This window comes from Rhinopithecus roxellana, chromosome 2 (genome assembly GCF_007565055.1).
Source record: "Rhinopithecus roxellana isolate Shanxi Qingling chromosome 2, ASM756505v1, whole genome shotgun sequence".
Taxonomy (NCBI): domain Eukaryota; kingdom Metazoa; phylum Chordata; class Mammalia; order Primates; family Cercopithecidae; genus Rhinopithecus; species Rhinopithecus roxellana.
The window spans coordinates 10,475,702-10,496,680 of NC_044550.1; the positions used below are offsets into that span (position 1 = coordinate 10,475,702).

The following is a 20,979-nucleotide window of genomic DNA, read 5'->3' on the forward strand; positions in this document are numbered from 1 at the left end:
GGAAACACCAAGTCAGGGAAAGATTTTAATTTGCTTTTTGTTCTCACCTCCATAAAGGTTAATTGCATTTTACAGTTCCCCTGGTAAATTTTCTCTTCATGTTACATAATATACATACCAAAAGTTGAGTCCAAATTCAATTCATATAAAATATTTGGCAGATACCTACACGCCCCAGGCCCTGCTGAGCTAATTTCCTCTATTTCCAAAGGTGCAGAGACTGACTCACAAGCTTCATCCTAGAGCCTCGGTCAGCTAAGAAGGTCTGTTTCCATTTTGCAGTACCTTAGTTCCTGGATTTTCCCTCAGCAGTTCTCCTAGGGACATCAGATCTTTGGAGCTATTTGGAGTCCTGTGGACGTTTATTTACTACTTATCTCATACCTCCTGTTCGAAGATTATTCCAGGCCAGTTTTTATTGTTTGTACTAAATGGAGAGAGGCCATTTAAGATATTTTTCAAGTCTTAAAAGCCAAGAAACAATACAATTCTCTTCATTTCCAACATGAGACTTTATAAATTAAGGTGCTGATTTAGAGAAATGTGTAGTTTTTCTGCCTATTCAGTCAACACTAGACATTTCAATTATAAGAAATGATAAACTATATTAAAGGGGTTACCACTATAAATGAAACTACATTAAAGTAAATCACAATTAACGGGACTGAGCAGGTGCAGTGGCTCATGCCTGTAATCCCAGCACTCTGGGAAGCTGAGCCAGGTGGATCACTTGAGGTCTGGAGTTCAAGACCAGCCTGGCCAACATGGTGAAACCCCATCTCTACTAAAAATAAAAAAATTATCCAGGGATGGTGGTAGGCTCCTGTAATCCCAGCTACTCGGGAGGCTGAGGCAGGAGAATCACTTGAATCCAGGAGGCAGAGGTTGCGGTGAGCCAAGATCACGCCACTGTACTCCAGCCTGGCAGCAAGAGTGAAACTCCATCTCAAAAAAAAAAAAAAAAAAAAAAAAAAAAAAAAAAAAAAAAAAAAGGATCCCACATTTTGGGGCATGGAGGCTGAAACCGATAAAATAGTGGCAACAGATGAGTATGACCAGGACCCAATCAGGCTACAGGAAAGGTGGCGAGGTAAGTTGGCCAGGTGAGCTGAGCACGGGAGCACTGAGATGCCTCATGCCAAGAAGACTGGCAGGTTGGCAGGTAGCGATTGGGACAGAGCTCTCCTGGGGGCTCCCCAGGTTTCTGACTAGGTGAAGAATGAAGCATTTGGTTATGTGTGTATGTGTGTGTGAGAGAGAGAAAGAGACAGCGAGAGAGAGAGAGAGTGTGTGTGTGTGTGTGTGTGTAGCAAAGGAGGGATCTGGCAGATAAGGCAGATGGAGTCTTAGGAAACTAGCTACAGCCACTGTGGTCCAGTGTATCCACAAGAGAGAACCAGCTGCTTGTGAATGTATCTGTAAGACCAGGTAGCCCTTGGTTTTCCTTGTTAGAATGAGTCATGCTAATTTTCAGGCTAAATAGCCTCCAAAAGATTCTCTGAGCCAGAGCTGCTCAGAAATGGGCTGCCCTGGGTGGGGCACAGCGTGTACCCTCTTCTCAGGGATGTTTAAGAAAAGATGCTGGAGGATGATGTGGCAGAAATGCTGGGGAAGACAATCACACATTACATGACTATTGGACTACTTCTCGGATTTTTTTTTTTTTTTTAATGAAAATGTCCCTGGATGATGATGTGTCAATAAAAGTTGGGAATAATTCTGGTAACAGGAAATATTACACTACAACCATTCTCCAGAAATCTCTACCATCCTTCCTCAACAAATGAAGGTGGGTGCTTTGGATCCTTTCTCTGTTCTTAGAAAGGGGAATGGATGCTTCGTATAGAGGGCTATGATTCAGACGCCCACCAGAGTGCCAAACTCCACGCTGACAGGCACATTTGGCTACATTCAACAACCCTATTTAAGATACATAAATGGCACATGCCATTTTTTTCTCCTTTGAAAGAAGTCTCCAACACAAAGGCTTTCACTTTTCATTCTCTATTTTAACTTTAAATACCAATGAACCCCCTGGTGAAAACTCTCCTCTACAAACATTCACTCAGACAGTGATCACACCAACCCCACCACATCTAAAAATTACAAAGGAGAACTTTGTACCAGCTAAGGACAAAGGAGCTTTACCTTTTAGTGTTTCGCCATATTTAGCAGAACCTACTGCTTAACAGATTTAATCTGGACAGGCCACAGTCACTGTGCTTTTGCCTGGTTTCTCCAAACCAATGGCCTGCACAGCTCCCCACTTACTATGTGCATTAAAACGGTGGGGAGGAATCAATTAGAAGAAAAATACATATACCTACCTTAGTCCTGAAGATATCTTAGGGAATGGAATCTAAGTCTGTGATATATATGCACAAAATCTCCATGGATGGCACGGTGCAGTCGTGGGGGTGGTGGTGTACTTATTAAGGAGGCACAACTGGGAATCAGGGCTAGAGAGCTCTCTCAAAAGAAAATAATGACCTGGGCCCTACTTTTGCCAGTGCCTTTGGTACAGCTCACTGTCTTGGCTGTAGATAGGGTGACCCCCTGATGGAAGGTAACGTTTTGGCTCTCAATCTGAGAGTAGACAGTGGGATACTTACAAACTTGAGAAGGAAAGTGTTTTCCCGTAGCGCTCCAATGCACCCTGCAAATCCCAAAATGAACATCACTCCTCCCACCACAAGGAAGAGCCAAACTGGGTCAAAGCCGCCGAGATCGGTGATGGAAGAGATGTTGGACAGAACTCCCTGGGAGCAGAAAAGAACACACAACAAGGCACCAGGATGTGGGGTCAGTTTTCCAACATGTAAAGACTATTGCATTTGTCCTTTCCCCTCCCAAAGAAAACCTTCAGAGGGCATCTGATTATCAGGTATGTGATGAATACTCAAGAGAGGAAAGAAAGAGAAAAAGATAAAGAGAAAGAAAGAGAGAGAAAGAAAGGGAGAGAAAGAGAGAAAAAGAAAGATAGAGAAAAGAGAGAAACAAAGAAAAGGAAGGAAAGAAGGAAAGGAGGAGGGAAGGAAGGGAGGAAGGCAGGAAGGGGTGGAGGGAGGGAAGGAGGGAGGGAAACTGCTTTCTTTCCAATGTCTAAATGTGTTCATACTTTTGGGAAAACTATATGTAGAAAAAAAATTGCCAAGAAACTGTCCTCAGACCCTGTAAGGAGAAGATGTGGTGCTACCTTTGGTTTCAATGTCTGCAAATATAAGTGGTCTTCAGTAAAAACAAACAAACAAAAAAAAGACAGATGCATAAAAAACACACATACCCCATGACCCCCCAGAAAGCGGGGAGGTCATCTTTAAGACCTAGGACACGCAGAAGTTAGACAAATGCCTACTGCAAAGCCCTTGGCATTTCTCTGGAAATAGGGTCAAGCTAGAAGCTGAAAACTAACACAGCAGCCGGTCCCAATTACAAACACCCACAAATTTTTTTTTTTTTTCAAGAAAAAATTGTACCTCAGGATTTACTCTTGAGCTTCATGGGAGACCTTTATTAGCCTGAGATCCCAAAAGCCTTGTGTGGTTTGCTCTGGTGGCTGTTCTGAAGCTTGCTATTTGGGGTATTTCTTACCACCTTCCTTTGAGTTGAAATTTAAAAGATTTACAAATCAAAGTTTACTTCCTCACTTTCAACTCTTATTCTTCTGCCAGAAGAACACCAAACAGACCCCGAGTAATTTCACTTTTCCACAATGACATTTCTTTACTGAAATCCCCTCTTCCCTTATGTGTGATACTACATCAAATACCACCTAGAACCTATGTTACAAGATTATTTTGAACCTGTGGATGTGCATGGTCCTTAAACAGTCAATATCACCAATATTTTAATTTTATTGAAGTTGTTTGGTACTCTCAAATCAAAATACCTCCAGAGCATCACAGTATAGTTTGCTATAAAGCCTTAATAATTAAAAAAATTATTTTCAAAGCACTCCCAATAACCTGTAAGAACAGGAAGCAATCATCTGATTTTATACTTGAGGAAAATGGAACTCAGAGCAGTTTGGTGACTGGCTGAAGGTGACAGACGCTATTGCTTCTTTGAAACCAGTATACAATATCTATTTCAGTACCAAGCAAGGGCCACACACTTGCTTCCCAGTACATCCCAGTCAGCACTAATCAACATCTGAACTTAGGAGTTTTAAGTTTTAATCCATTTAAAGGTTGCAGGTAGGAACATTTGGAGAAGCATATTTCATTTGTTCTATTTTTCTGCCTGTTTCTTCCTTTAGCGGGGTGTCAACTTACGAACAATAATAGGATATTAAGAACAGAATGCATATGGGGAATAAAGAACTCTTAAAATGTAAAACTTAAACCTAATTTTAAAAAGTCTAAGGTTTAATGTCACAGACAAATGGCTGAAAGGCTATTAAAGCAGTTGGGATTGAGGGTATATTCATTAACTTCTGAGGTGACATCAAAGAAGGCAACCACACCCTTCACGAGGCTGCACAGACCGAAGGTTTGATCCAGTTTTGTTTCTTGGGTTTCCAAGCAGCAAACTATGAATACTTACTCCAGGGGGAAAAGGTTGAAGGAAAACACAGAAATACTCAAACCAGTTCTACACCTATACACATGATGCTGAGAAAAAACTTGCCAGAGAAGTCAGACAAAACCCAAGCAACAGGCTGGGTGGAGTGGCTCACACCTGTAATCCCAACACTTTGGGAGGCTGAAGCGGGAGGATCACTTGAGGCCAGGAGTTTGAGACCAGCCTGGGCAGTAGAGTGAGACCCTTTCTCTATAAAAGTAAACTTAAAATAAAAAATCCAAGCAACAGTGGTAAAGGCCCAGGATTGTTAGGATACCAGCCTCTCCCCCAAGAATGCCTTTAACCACAGATGTTAGTACCTGAAGTTTTCATGTTATGTACCTTCTCAGTCACGGGAAGAGAGAGAAGACTTTGGGGATACATGAAAACATTCTTAAAAGATTTTAATTATGGGAGAATAAGACACAGTTAACTTGGCACCAGAAAGAAAAGGTGACAGTAGCAGAACTGACAGAAACGTCAGTTCCATCATAAAGAGGCATTTCTAATACTGAGAGACAGGACTAGCTGGATTTCCTAAGCCAACTAAGAATTCCTAAACCGAGCTGGGAAAGGTGACCACAACCACCTTTAAAAAGGGGCTTGTAACTCAGCTCACACCCAACCAATCAGGTAGTAAAGAGGGCTCACTAAAATACAAATCAGGCTAAAGCAGGAGGTAAACAAATAGTGAAATCATATATCGCCTGAGAGCACAGAGGGAGGGACAGTGATCGGGATATAAACTCAGGCATTCGAGCTGGGAGTGGGCAACCCCCTTTCAGTCCCCTCCCATTGTATGGGAGCTCTGTTTTCACTCTATTAAATCTTGCAACTGCACACTCTCTGGTCCGTGTTTGTTCTGGTTTGAACTGAGCTTTCGCTCGCCCTCCACCACTGCTGATTGCCGTCATTGTAGACGCCACAGCTGACTTCCACCCCTCTGGATCCGGCAGGGTGTCCACTGTGCTCCTGATCCAGCAAGGCGCCCACTGCCGCTCCCAATCGGGCTGGAGGATCGCCATTGTTCCTGCATGGCCTAAGCGCCCGGGGTTCATCCCAAGCGAGCTGAATAGAGCTATAACACGCACCACATGGCCCAAGATTCTATTCCTTGGAATCCCTGAGGCCAAGAACCCCAGGTCAGAGAACAACAGGTTTGCCACGATCTTGGAAGCGGCCGCCACCATCTTGGGAGCTCTAAGAACAAGGACCCCCTTAACAATATCACCAAGTCTGTTCAATGAACCAAAGAAGGCTGCCCTGAGAAATACGGGATTCCCCAACAGGGGAGCGGATGCTGTGAACCTTTGTCAACAGCATTCTAGGAAAGATTTCCAAAGTGGATGGGAAATTCGGCCTTAATGACCTTTAAGATTCCTTTCAACTTTAAGAGTGTTCTATGATTTCATCCATTTTTAATGGTTTTAGTTGCAGCTCCCAAGTCTGAACAAAGATCAGATTGCTCCCAAACCCTCGCCCATGATCCATGGTTGTACATGAAGAGCTCCGTGGGTAACAAAGACAATGATCTGCGCAACTCAGCAAAGCAAGCAGCAAGCTAGCAAACATACCTATGCCCGAATATCAAAATAATCCCTCCCCCAAAGACAAAGAAGTATGATCCCAACTGTCAGGAGATTCCTAGATCATTTGCACTCTCTGGGTTTAATTTGGAGGATGAAAATTGCCTACTCAGACAAACTCATTTTAATACTTACTCTCCCCAGCCTGCAGAGGCAGTTTTAATTAAAAGGCCTTCAACTGTTTCCACGGAAACAACAATCATTTGGGGGCTGGGCTGGACTGCAGGTTCGACTTATTTAATCCTAAATTCTGGTAAACATAGAGCTGCAAACAGATACTACAGAGTGGGAAGGGGAACTAATCTCCCACAAAGCATAGGAAACACTACCAAGAACTGTATTTTTAATGAATCCAGAATAGACCCATGTAGTTATCAGCTGAAAACTAACTCAAATCTTTTTTTTTCCTGGGTGGAAAGAATATATCCTTTATCTATCTATTTAAATTATTTTAAATTTTTAAAAAACTGAAATGGACATAAAATTGTATGTATTGGCCGGGCGCGGTGGCTCACACCTGTAATCCCAGCACTTTGGGAGGCCGAGGCGGGCGGATCGCGAGGTCAGGAGATCGAGACCATCCTGGCTAACACGGTGAAACCCCGTCTCTGTTGACAATGCAAAAAATTAGCAGGGCGTAGCGGCATGCGCCTGTAGTCCCAGCTACCCTGGAGGCTGAGGCAGGAGAATGGCGTGAACCCGGAGGCAGAGCTTGCAGTGAGCGGAGATCGCACCACTGCTCTCCAGCCTGGGCGACAGAGCAAGACTCCATCTCAAAAGAAGAAAAAGAAAATTGTATGTATTGTACATGTCCATGTTTTGAGGTGTGTGTATATATAAATACTGGAATGACTAAATCTGGCTAGTTAGCACGTGCATTACCTCACATAGTTATCATTTTTGTGGTGAGAACACTTTACATCCACTCAGCATTTTTCAAGAATATATTATTAACCATCATCACTACCTCAAATCTTGAAACACAAGAAGTGAATGTGGAAGTCAATGCCCAACAGCCAGTATTTTTCCCCTTGGGATTAGGCTTACTTACCTAGCAGGAGAGAAAAACAGACTTATTCTTTCATCTCTGCACAATTTCCCAACATTCGCTGAAGAGCAGCAGTTTTTATTGCTTTTGACTACATGGAGGGATTGGGAGGCCAAGGTGGGCTGATCATCAGGTCAAGAGATCGAGACCATCCTGGCCAACACAGTGAAACCCCGTCTCAACTAAAAATACAAAAATGATCTGGGTGTGGTGGTGCGTGCCTGTAATCCTAGCTACTCGGGAGGCTGAGGCAGGAGAATCGCTTGAACCCAGGAGGCAGAGGTCGCAGTGAGCTGAGACTGAGCCACTGCACTCCAGCCTAGCGACAGAGCAAGACTCTGTCAAAAAAAAAAACAACAAAACAAAACAAAACAAAAAAGCTGAACATAATCCTGACAACAGTGATTTGGATTACAAAAACGATGGGGAGTTGACTGTTCAGTCTTCTGTTGTCCTAAAGATGGGGTCTCTCTCTGGACTTTTTCATTTCATTAAGCTCAATTTGACAGAAGAGTAAGAAGTGCTAGTATATGCCTGCTGAAGAGTAATTATAATTAAACCTTGTTGTTGACAAGAAGCTGTAAGAAAAAAAAAATCTAAGATTACAATTAAGTCTGCCAAGTAATTTAAAACAGGCACTCAGATTCACGGTAAATCCTTAGGAATGTGCAAGAACATCACCAGCAGACACCTGGTCTTCTGGGAACCTAAGGCCCCCCGCTTCTTCTTCTGGGAATAGTACCCCCTCCTCCTTGTAAGGATGCCTTCGCCCCTCCTTTCTCTCCATGACTCTTCAGAGCTGCCAGGATCTCATACGATCCCACTGGCCTGGTGAGGCCTGAGAAGCCTGGATTCCCTTCCTCAAGTGCCAGGATTTAGAACAGGCACTTTTCTCTAGTGGTTGAGACTCTAAAATGCCAAACTCCAGAGACTTGTGAAGCACGTCATATTTCTTACCACGTGAAGAAAGTCAGATTGCAGTGAGAAGTAGAAAACCAGTGCTCAGGAAGAAACAAAGAACAAGAGTAGGGAGGGAAAATCCAGATGGCATTATAAATTCCCAAACCAGTGGTTCCTGAGGCCTGCCCTAGAGCTCTATGTGTCACTCCAGGAGCCTTAGATACACTCCCTTGATGGCTTACACTCATTCTCTTTGGGTCTTCATTTGCATCTAAGAAGTCCTGCACAACACAAAAGCTTTGAATAAACTATGCTTCAGTCCTCCATGCATGTAAACACATACACACAGGCATGTAAACATGTACATACAGACACGCACATAGACACACAGAAACACACACACGTGGCCAAAGCTGGGAAAAAATGTGGGTACAGGGAGCAAAGGGATACACCAGGTTTTAAATGGTCATTTTCCCCAGCTGGCTGATATTTCAAGTCAACGTAGTAATTAAGCCAGTGTAAACAGTCTTCATTCATGTTAACTCACTATGAATTCAGTGTCATCAATGAAATGAGCAGTTCTGGGGAAGCTTTATGGAACTTTTAGGTGCTTTGTCTATGTTACTGACAAATAATGCATAACATGGTTTGACTTCCAATTCTTCATGTAAACTTGAATGTTCAGCCCTTGAGTTTAAATACCAACTTTCAAAACCTCAAACACGGAAAAAAATCAATACATTGGGAGGCCGAGGTAGTGGGATTGCCTGAAGCCAGAAGTTCAAGACCAGCCTGGGCAATAAAACAAGACCCCATCTCTAGAAAAAATTTAAAAATAAGTCAGGTGCACTGGTGTGTGCCTGTAGTCCTAGCTACTTGGGAGGCTGAGGCAGAAAGATCACTTAGGCCCAGGAGCTGGAGGCTGCAGTGAGCTATGATCATCACATCATTGTACTCCAGCCTGGGCAAAAGAGTGAAATCGCATCTCAAAAAGTAATAAAACATAAATAAGCAAATAAATACAAAATGTTATTCGACTACTCCCTTCTGTACCTGTTTATGCCACAAGGGCACACACAGAGCTTGGCATCTATATTCCATAGGAAGTTCTCATCCTTCTCCTACCTGAATCCTAAAAGCAGAGCAAGCCCTGGGGGCTAAAGATGTCAAGGGTACTAGATTTTGCACATAACATCAGAAAATATCCCATGAAGCTGAATCTAACTGGAACGAGGATAAATGAGCAAGAAGCAGAGTAATGGGCCACACATAGTTATTTCCATCTGTTTTATTTGACATACGAAAGTGAGATTCTGAACAGTAGTAGCAGAAAGAGAAAGATTCAGAAAGAGAGAGAGCCAGAGACCAAGACTGCAGGTGATGAGAAAAATATATTCAAGATGATCGATTCAGAATGCTGTGTGGGAAGAATTCCTATACATATATCTTATTAATACATTAAGATTTTATTAGTAAGAACTGATATAAATGAATGTATTCATAAGAATTCTGCATATGCAGACTATATGCTATGTCAGTATTCTTCTTAGCATCCTTAATCTTCTCTTCTCCTGCCTCTAAAGTCTACAGCTGTTGTTGCAGCAGGCAGCAGAGGCAAAAAACAAATTGACCATAACATAAAATGCTGCTATAAAGACAAAATGAATAGCAGTCAATTTAAAAAGTTGAAAGAAAAAATATATTCAACAAATTGTCCATTCTGCAAATTAGCTTTTGGACAACTAGCTCTGGCTTATCCATTTGAGGCCTTTAAGAGATGATTCTGCAGTAGAAGATTTCCATTATCCACTAGGAACCAGACAGCATCTCTCCTAACTTAGCAAAAAGACCAATATATGTCTAGGAAGAAATAAGACACATTACTGGTCCATGTCTGAGGCAATAGCATTATAACAGAAGTTTAGAGAGCCAACAAGCAACAATGTATCCATTTGCACCCATCATGGTACAAGGGAGACTGTGATATTCCAGCCACTTAAGGCTAGCCTGCTCTAGAGTGGCGCAGAGAGAGCATTCCAGAGTCAACCTCCTCCTGAACTGTACTTAAGCCAATGTGGCTCACCTCCAGTATCCCCTGGGATCCAAGTAAATCCAAAACTCAGTGGGGTAGCCTGGACGATGAGGGAGACAGACAGACAGACAGACACTATAATACAGACTAGCTTGTCTTGAAACCCAATCCTAAGCCCAATTGAGGCTTAGGAGATGAAGTAACCTGCCTAAGATCACACTTACTACCTGTGTCATCTTAGGCAGATTACCTCATCTGCCTAAGCCTCAATTTCTATATCTGTGAAATGGTACTCTACATTCTAAGGTTATAATGAAGATGACAGAGACAATCCAAGTAAACCCAAACACAATGTGAAGTGCTTTGAACATAGTAAGAATTCAGTAAAAGTGTATTGCCATCATCGGTTATCACTATTATATTAATAATATAATTATTAGAACAAAAGGAAGACACCAGACACTGTAGAAGCACCCAGGAGTGTCTAACCCAACTGCTCTGGAGAAGAAACTGTTTTGCTCTGGCTCCTTGCCCTGCCTGACCCCCTCTAAGGAAAGCCATGGCCACACCTGATGATCATGCCTAACAGAGGTGACCATCACTGACTTGTTAGTAAGATCTTTTTGGGGGGAGAATTGGAAATAATCTAAGACATGGAGAGAAAAGGCAGAAGGGGGAGGCCATGAAGAAGCTGAAGCCACGAGTAGGCAGAAGTCATGAGTGGTGGAAGCTTAGGTACTGAGAAGTGGTGCAGCAGAGAAGAGAGCAGGGAGGAGTCAGTGACTGCGGTAAGACAGCAGTGGTGTTGCCAATTAGCAGTTGTGTTGCCACGATGGTGGCACATGGAACCAGGAGAAAGGATACCTCTGTGGCTGAGGTGCTGATTGGCACACTGCTTGTCAGTCACCACTCCGGAGTGAACTTCCAGTGGCTAAACTATGTTCTATCCTCTTTAGATCTGGCTGTTCAGTGGTTTGATGAACATAGTATGTCTCAGTAAGAATGTGAAAAACCAGCCACCTGGCCAGGCGCAGTGGCTCATGCCTGTAATCCCAGCACTTTGGGAGGCTGAGGCAGGTGGATCACAAGGTCAGGAGATCGAGACCATCCAGGCTAACATGGTGAAACCCCGTCTCTACTAAAAATACAAAAAAATTAGCCAGGCGTGGTGGTGGGTGCCTGTAGTCTCAGCTACTCGGGAAGCTGAGGCAGGAGAATGGTGTGAACCCAGGAGGCAGAGCTTGCAGTGAGCCATGCTGCTGCACTCCAGCCTGGGTGACAGAGATAGACTTCATCTCAAAAAAAAAAAGACAAACCAGCCAAGCTTCCCTCTCCTCATTACTGCCTTATTCATTCAGCTGTCTCTGGAATTTAAGCAGCTTCTTCCCCATGTTTCTGCAATTAAAGGAATATGTTCTGAGCAACTATTTCTTCTTGAAAGAGGTTTCTATGCACACGCAGAAATGAAAAGGCAAACAAAACTCCAGAAGGGTTCCACACCAATAAACTTCAGGAGTGTCTGTGGTTTTTTTTCATCACCAGCACAGAGGAGCCTCTGTGTGCCACCTGGCAAGCTTCTTCTCTCAACCCACACAGAAAAGAAATACAAAAATAGCATTAATAAACCCCAAGGTCTGGGACTCTTCTGCTTTTGCATATACAAGCACATTCCTTCCAACTGCTGGATAAGAAAGAGAGAGAGAGACAGGCCTATGAAATGTGTACCCAAGCTAGGCCAGATGGACCCCTTTGAGATTTATGAGACTGGCTCTTGATTCACCCACCCCTCCATAAACCAGATCCTCCTGACAACAGTTTTCCTAGAGTAGGAGATAGAGAAGCATTTCCCTAGTGAGAAAGGGTAACAAGGAATGACATTTCAAAGGAAATACAGCTACTCAGAGAGGGGTGGTCCTGGAGAGTTGGAAATGTAGTTCTAAACAGTATACACAGGAAGACCAAACAGAGACCACAGGGCCACAGAGGAACCTGTCCCTATAAAAACTTGTCAAAGATGCTCTGCCACTCTGTAAAACTCCAAACATCCGTCTACCTAAGGAACTGCTGCAGAGGCCAGAGCGACGACTAGGAATGAGAAGAAAGCTTGTCAGGCCTGAACAGTCCAGGGAGATGTAAGGGAGCAAGAGCAGCTTAGTTCATGCCTGACAAAGAGACACAAGGATAAAAGCAGTTTCAAAGATGCATGGCTCCTTCCCATTTTTTCTTGTCAAAAAAGGTCATCAGTGAAACTCAAGTAATGCTTTTTTTGCAGATTAAAAAGTGGCCATGACCTGCCTTTGAGGAGAGGAGGAGGAGGAGGGGCGGTCATCTTTCAGGTCTCCATAAAATCCTGCAATCAAGTAGCTGTTGGGGAGGCCAGCGGTACCAAGTTCCAACAGCTGGCACTGCTCACAGGCAGGGAAACCACCATCCCTACCCACTCTGGTGGGAGCGACTGCCCCATCAACATAGAAACAGCCACATGCAAAAGGGCAGCCTTTCAGAAATCACCCCTGCTCTCAGCCATTCCAGATAGTTTCATTTACATTCAGAAGATGGGAAACATACCTAGAAACATTCCTGCCTAGGTGTAAAGTTCAAGCTGAAAGATTTAATAGAGGCTCTGGTATGGAATGAACATTCATGTGTCCCCCAAATTCACATTTTTATACCCTAAGCCCCAGTATGGTAGTATTTTGAGGTGGGGCCTTTGGGAGGTAATTAGGTTTGGAAGATGTCATGAGGGTGGGACCCCCATGATGAGATTCATGTCTTTATAAGAAAAGGAAGAGGCCAGGTGCAGTGCTCACGCCTGTAATCCCAGCACTTTGGGAGGCCGAGGCGGGCAGATTATGAGGTCAGGAGTTTGAGACCAGCCTGGCCAACACAGTGAAACCCCGCCTCTACTAAAAATACCAAAATTAGCCAGGCATGTGCCTTGTAGTCCCAGCTACTTGGAAGGCTGAGCAGGATAACTGCTTGAACTCAGGAGGCGGAGGTTGCAGTGAGCCAAGATCGCGCCACTGCACTCCAGCTTGGGCGACAGAGAGAGACTCTGTCAAAGAAAAGAAAAGAAAAGAAAAGAAAAGAAAGAGACCAGGGCCCTCCCTCTCTCACTCTACCATGCCACTACACAGCAAAAAGGTGGCTGCAAACCGAGGGCCCTCGCTAGGAACTGAATCTGTCACCACCTTGATCTTGGACTTCCCAGCCTGGCGAACTGTAAGGAAGAAATATTTGTGATTTAGGCCACCCAGTCTATAGTATTTTGTTACAGCAGCCTGAGCTAAAACAGCGTCTGATCATGATGCCCCAAAACTCAAGTGAAAAAACGTGAAGTCTGGACTAGCGGCAGGTGATCCTCTATTCTAGGACCTCAAAGATATGTGACTCGTTCATTTATTGAGCAAATACTTTCATGAGGATCGCCTGTGAGTTGCCAGGTATTATGTTAGTCAAGGGTATTTCTAGCAAAACATACAGCGATACCCTCAGGAGCTGAGTCTAGAGGGGAGATGGTTAAGAACAGAGTGCACAGAGCAGAGGCACAAGCAGTGGGTGTTATGGGGGTGCATGGGGAGGGGCAGAAGGTCCTATCAGCAAGACTGGAGACAAAGTGACAGGATCTGGCCCAGTGGAACCTCTACATGACAAGGGGTGAGAGGAGATGAAGAGGCTGATTGGGCGAGGCTGGGTTTGCATCTGAAGGTGTTTGGAGCAGAGGAAGCTCCAGGCCATTTCTGAACTTAGAAGCCCGCTCAGGTGGCAGTCAGGTGCTATGGAAGCAGCTGGCAGTCTCTGGGGTGATCCAGGTGAGATCTGCTGAAGGCCCGAACAAAAGTGGCACCAAAAGAACTATACTGCTCAGCAGTGACTCCAGTCAGGCACCGGGCTACCTGGACTATTTCACCCTCACCAGAAACCAGCCAGGCAGGCACTCTTACCCATGTTAGGAGACAGACACGGAGAGGAACTAACACGCCCAGGCAGCCCAGGTCAGGAAGTGACAGAGCAGGGATCTGAGCCTTGGCCACCTGACCCCAGAGCAGGGTTCACACCACTCCCTGTGATCTACTGCTGGAAGATGGGGTAGCAGCGGGCAGGAGGATTCTTATTTCCAACGTAACATCACACATGTGTTTCCAAAATTTTAAGAAAAATACACAATATGATGTTATAACATTCTTGCCTCCAATTTCACTGATCGCTATCTGAAAACCAAAGTGAGTAGGAGACAAGACCTCCCCTCCACACCCCACCTCCACCACTGCCGGCAAAGGACATCTTTCTTTTGTGTGCCTCGGTGAAATATGGCAGGGACAAAGGGGTCAGAGGAGGACTGAGAGGGGAAGCAAGGTTTCTCTGGAGAAAGTAGTTGCTGTGCTGTGACACCACTGCCCAGGGCCTGGGGGTGGGGTGTGGACAGCCTCTTTCTCACCCTAAACCTCAGGAGGAGTTCCAAGGGCACCTCCAGGGAGCTCTAAAGTAGTTCTCTGCACTTTACCCACACAGCCATTAGGGCCCGACTCTGCCTAGGAAGGGCCTGTGGGCTGCCTCCTGCCCTGGCAACCTAGAGAGAGCAAAGGGCCAGCCGGCTGCTCTGGTATCAGAGGCAGGCGAGGACAGGCATGGGCTGTTCTGGGGGGACTGACCTCGCTCCCAGATGAGTATGTCCCAGAGAAAACACGGGGGCAGCACGGAAGAGGTGGCCTGAGGTCATCCTGGACGCTGTCAGATAGGGCTGCCCGCAGGCGTGCGAAGAAGTGACCTCAGAGGGCAGAGCTCAGAGGTGCACTGGCTGAGAGGAAGGTGGCCAGGTACGACCAGGGCTGCCAGGCGGTCACCTAGAATTGAGACAGCCACCAAGCTCAAGGAAACCACTAGGCACAGGGACTCAGCAGGGGAGCTTCACAAAGACCAGAACATCCTCCTCTTTAACTTCCGTCAGGCCCAGAGAGCACAGCCCACCCCAGCTTCTGCCTGGGCAGGCGGTGGGCAGAGGCATCTGGGGAGGGCCAGGGGCCAGTAGGAAGATACAGAGGGCAAGGGCCCATGTTCCCTCCCCTCCTCAGGGGCCAAGGCAGATGGGTTCGGCAGGGAGAACATTTTAATGCAAAGTTAGGTTTGGAGTTTTATTATCCAGCCCTGTCTAATCACTGGGCCTGGATCTGTGCCTCACAGTGACAGGAGGACTGTGATATCTGAGAGTGAACAACAAAGTCATTGAAATTTTGACCCAACTAAATTGGCATCCCTGAGAAACCCCACTGAATACAGTTTAAAGGGGAATACATAGAGAAACATTAAATTTTCTTCCCATATACTTCATGTGTGTGTGAAACATTACTGATTAGAGCACATCAGATCACATAGCTTCCAGGTACTGACCATGAGCTGTTTGGTTTCCAGCTCTTTTTTTTTTTTTTTTTTGAGACGGAGTCTCGCTGTGTCACCAAGGCTGGAGTGCAGTGATGCGATCTCAGCTCACTGCAAGCTCCGCCTCCTGGGTTCACCTCCTGCCTCAGCCTCCCGAGCAGCTGGGACTACAGGCGTCCGCGACCACACCGGGCTGATTTTTTTGTATTTTCAGTAGAGATGGGGTTTCGCCGTGTTAGCCAGGATGGTCTTGGTCTCCTGACTTTATGATCTGCCTGCCTCAGTCTCCCAAAGTGCTGAGATTACAGGCGTGAGCCACCGTGCCTGGCTGGTTTCCAGCTCTTTAGATACAACAGAGAACTTGAGGGAATCACTGGGATAATTGAGGAAGACAATCGCAATCTACTTTTAGTCGATAAAACCAAGTCTTCATAGAAGTATTTTCAGCATCTCAGAAATGTCTCCTTAAATAAGTTTCAATGCTAAGAAATCCATTTTCTTTTTCTGCTCAAGTCATCGGAGTAACCATTTTCCTCTATTGCCTCCCTCTGGCTATAGAAACTGGCCTGTACTGCTATGACATTCCTGAATCAATGAATTTCACTGAGTTTTCCTTTCTGGGCAAATAAGGAAAGGCTTTCCAAGATGAGTCTCCTGTATAATTGTGAGAGGAAGAACTGGAGGGTTCTGCATTGAGACCTAAAATCAGACAGTGGGCTGGGAAAAACACTCCAGGAAGAAGAATCATTATCTACAGCAAAGCCAAGGAGAAAAGCAACATGGCGGCTAGAGCTCCTCTAATTTCCCATTCTCCCTACTGGGATCAGCACTGGGCACCAGCTCTTTCCTTCCAACCACCCCTAGAGAACCCAGCCTAGTGAGTGCAGTGGAGGACGACGGGGGACTGGCCAGAGGACTGGGAGGGAGAGGGCCAGACTTCCAGTTTAACATCTCTGCGCTTTGGTTTCCCGCCTATGAAACAGAATGTCATTCTCTTAAAGTTAACTCGAGGGGATCCAGAAGTCAGGGAAGTGCAAATGCAACTCCTTTATAAAAAGCGGTATTTTTTTTTCCTGTGTAGCATTTTACAATGTATAAAGCTCTTTCTGCATATTCTCATTGGCTTAGTCACAAACAGCTTCTGGGCATCCATTGTGTAGGGGGCACTGTGCTAGGAACTGAGAATAAAGGGCAAAGACAGGCTCCTGTCCTCAAGGAGTTTCCAGGCCAGATAAGCCAGGAGTAGGTATCCGCTCTGCTCAGTGGGCTAGGTGCTGTATTAGGGAGGCAGGGGCAGAATGGGAACATTCAAGTCACACTAAGGATCAGGGAAAGGCATTTTCCCTCCTCTGAAAAGCTGAGTCCTCCCTTGCCCCAATACCTTTACTTCTAATTGTGAGTGATCACTCTCCCTCTTGCTCCCACTTAAGAACTGAGTAATAAGCATAAGAGTTGGGCAAAATGGAAAAGGAAGGCATCCCAAATTTTTCCATGAAATGAGATAATCATATATAGATTTTCACTTTTGCAACAGAAGTAACTTTTTTTCTTTTCTGATATAGACAATATATATTTTGTTTCTAACCCCGTATTATTCTCAAGTCAGACTTTGGAAACCACATGTATTCACCTCCTTTTATTCTGTAAGTATCGCTAATATAGTATGCTTACTGGAGATGTGAGGCAAGTACGGACTTCTGTAACTCCATGATAGAGCCAGTGTTTTAAAGAATGCTGTCATTGTTCATTTGCTCATTCATTCTTTCATAAGTAATACCTCTTGAATACTTGCTACGTGCCATCTAACGTTCTAGATACTAGAGTGTAGGGGTAAACAAAAAGTCCAGGCAACAAACTTGTTAGCATCTAAGTGATGAGTCCCATGAGATGGAAAAACACAAGGAAGGGGAAGAAAGGGTTGGGTCAAAGGTGACATTTGAGAAGAAACCAGGAAGTAAAAGACAGCACTGATGTGGTTTTCTGGGGAAGAGCATGCCCGGCAGGGGCAAGTGCAAAGGCCCTGCGGTGGTGGGGTATTTTTGGGATGCGGGAGGAATAGCAAGTTGATAAGTAGGATCATAGGACACAGTGAGGAAGGACACAGTATGACAGCAAATGTCACACAGGCCATGGGCACCATATATGGCTTTGAGTGAGAAGATAAGCTCACTGGAGGGCTAGAAGCAGAGAAGTAACAGGATCTGTCTTACATTTCCAAAGGATTGCTCCAGCTGCTGCATGGAAACAGCCCTAGGGTGAGGATCGGGGTGCAAGAGCAGAGGCAGGGAGAAAATTGGAAGGCTTCTGCACAAATGCAGGCAAGATGTGGTGGCCACTTAGACCAGGGTATAACAGCGGAGGTGGTAGAAGAAATCAGATTTTCAATATAGTTTCAAAGTAGAGCTGACAGTATTTGCTGAAGGGCCAAATGTGGTATGAGGAGAAAAGAAAGCAGCGTGTTGGGAATGAGCAAGTAGAAGACTGGAGTTGTTTCTTTAACTGCAATTGGGAAGAGCAGGCTGGGAGGGCACGAGAATCAGGTGTGTTGTTTTGAATGCGTTAAGTTTCAGAAGCCCACTAGGCATTTAAGTGTGGATGCTGGGTAGGCTACTGGCTATGCGAGTCTAGAATTCAGATGAGGTTGGAAGCAAAAATATTAATTTGGACGTCATCAGTGACAGATGGTGTGTAAAGCTCCAAGTCTAGATGAGATTTCTTAAGATGAGTGAAGGCTCAGACTGAGCCTTGGGCACTCCAAGATGAAGTCACGGAAATGAGGTGGAACTGGCAAACCCATGTGAGAAGGCACCACCTGTGAGGTATAGAAACCAGGAGAGTGTGATATCCTGGAAGCCAAGTGAGGAAAATGTTTCTAGAATTGAGTGATGCATTATGCCTTAGTCCTTGCTTTGCTGATAAAGGTTCCCAAGTACCTGGGTGAGAAAATGATGTGCTTCAGGACCCAGCATGGGTTCAATAAGAAAGTGTTAGGTTCAGTTAAGTGCCTAGGCCAGTTAATCAGTGAAAAAAGTGTAAGATACCATCTATCTACAAAGACAAGACACAGAAATATAGTCTGATGTAATGACAAGCAGATGGATTAGAAACTGCTTGACTGATGACACCCAAGGGCACACATAAGTGAGTAAGTGTCAACCCCAAAGGAAATTTCTAGTGACATGTCATTGGGCTCTGTCCTTGGCCTGCTCAATGGCATATCACTGGCTTTTATCAATGATAACTAAACTTGACTGCAGTCACAACAATCTAGGAGGCTTGTTAAAATAGAACATCCCAGTGTCTATCCTGGACCTACTGAACCAGAATTTTCCCAGGTGGCATGGTGGGGCAAATGGACAGTCTGCCTTAGCAGAAGGAATAGAGGGAGGAGGTTGATCAAAATGTACAGCTGAAACCAAGCTGGGCAGAATGGGGAAGATGCTAGATGGAGGCTCTGGAGCGATCTCAGCAGGTGGACAGGTGGGCTGAAATATCACTGTGTCATTGTGGAATCCTGCGACTGCCTCTGAAAATCAGCCATAGGTGAGGTGGATGGGGTAACCAGTTGGGTCTGCAACCAACTTGGGATTCTCAGTGAGCTGCAGACACCATAATCTACAGTGGATCCCAAGCTAGATTGATGAGGGGAGAAAGGACGCAATCCAGCCACACTCTCTACAGCCCCTAAAGCTTCCTCTCCATGGTGCAGAAAACACACCAGAGGGGGGTCAGATGAGCACCAACAAAATGGACAAGGGGCTCCAGCCCACATCCTGCAAGGACCACCTAGAGAGAAACAGATGTGTAGCCTGGAAACTCAGAAGGAACCAGGACCTCACCCTGACATACTTCCCGGGTTAACATGTGGAAAGACTTATTCTGTGGGATCCAACAGGGTAAATCCAGAATCAGTGAGTGAAAACTAGTGGGACATGATTCTAATTTGGTGGAACGAAGGTCTTTCCAACAGGAAGGGCAACCTAAAGAGATGGAAATGGTAAGCACTTTGCTGTGGGAACCATTAAACATACACACACCCCTAAGTAGCATTTATTGCAATGTATTATTTTATGTATACGCACATACCCTTCCTACAACTGGATAAACTCCACGAGCACTGAAACTATGTCACTTCATCCACATTTCCCTAGAATTCAGCACAAGCCCTGCCCATGCTATGTGCTCAGTAAATGTTATTTGAATGAATGAGCTGACTATCACTGGATGTTGTCAAGGGTGTTGTGGAGGTGATTCATGTCACATAATTATTAATGTTCTTTCCAAACAGCAGATCCTATGATCTCTGAGCAATTGTACATAAATCGGCTTCCCCTGGAGACAGTCATCCTTTGCATCTTTACAGTTGATGTAAAACTCAGACAAAATGAATTCTTTAAATTATTATGTTTAATGTTGAACTGCAATATTAGTCCTAGGTTTAAAACTCAGACTGATATTAAGTATGGGGTAATCATTTTTGCTTTCAATGCTTCTGTACTTCACATGAATATGTTGAAAGTCCTATCTGTTAAGAAAATGTGTTTCTTCTAGTGGAAATCTCATCCTTCCAGCTATGATCTGGTTTGGGGATTTACCCTCCAGGCCTCTTATAAGTAAATGTCGCCACATCTGGGTCTGGGGGATGTACTGATTCATGGGCTGGTGGTGTCAGCTCAGCAGGTGCACAGTGTCCACCACACTGTCTACCAGGCTGGGGTACACCTTGAAAACTCACTCCAGCAGAGGCCTGGCCCAACTCAGGAATTAACCCAAGGGGCTTTGAGAGAGCAGTCACTGCAGTTACCAAGGAGATCAACACACTTCACATCCTCCTCAAGAGACCACAAAACAAAACCAGTTCTCTGGTCCATTGATTGGAGTCTGAAAGTCTCCCAAAATTTGAGGCCGCTTTCAAAACTACCTTTGTGTTCTTGCCCCATATTAAGGGTGGACAGCCTATGGTCATGTGTCCAGGGGAGGAAGCCATGTCTCCAGTGGGCATCTGCCTTACAGCAGACACTGTGTTGAGGGAGGTCTCATTTAATCTTCACAACAATCCTATAAGGTGAGAATAGTATACCTATTGCCAAACAAGGAAAGGGCATCTCAGAGAAGTTAATTCAGTTGGCCAACATCACACAGATGACATGTGTGGGTTCCACACATCTCAAATACTGGAGGAGCCAGTATTTGAACTCAGGTCTGTTTACCCCTGTCTTAGTCGGCTGTATAACACTGATCACAGACTGGGTGACTTAAACAACAAACATCTGCTTCTCATAGTTCTGGATGCTGGGAAGTCCATGATCAAGGTGCCAGCAGATTCGGTGTCTAGTGAGGGCTTTCTTCCTGGTTATGTCCTTGCCTGGCAGACAGAGAAATAATCTCTCTTGTCTCTTCTGTTATCAGAAGGGCATTAATAATCCTATTCATGATGGCTCTGCCCTCATGACCTAATTACCTCCCCCCTAAAG

General features: G+C 44.9%; 1 protein-coding gene across 2 annotated transcripts in view; it reads right to left on the reverse strand.

Annotated features, from left to right (window-relative positions):
- TSPAN5 (tetraspanin 5) overlaps positions 1-20,979 on the reverse strand; it is a 186,496-nt gene that overhangs the window by 18,633 nt on the left and 146,884 nt on the right. Inside the window, exon 3 of one of the 2 annotated variants that reach the window (XM_010358633.2) lies at positions 2,613-2,759. The exons of the other annotated variant lie outside the window; for it this stretch is intronic. Coding sequence (XP_010356935.1) covers positions 2,613-2,759 — 147 coding nt within the window. The remainder of the gene's footprint in view (positions 1-2,612; positions 2,760-20,979) is intronic. 2 annotated transcript variants of the gene reach the window in all.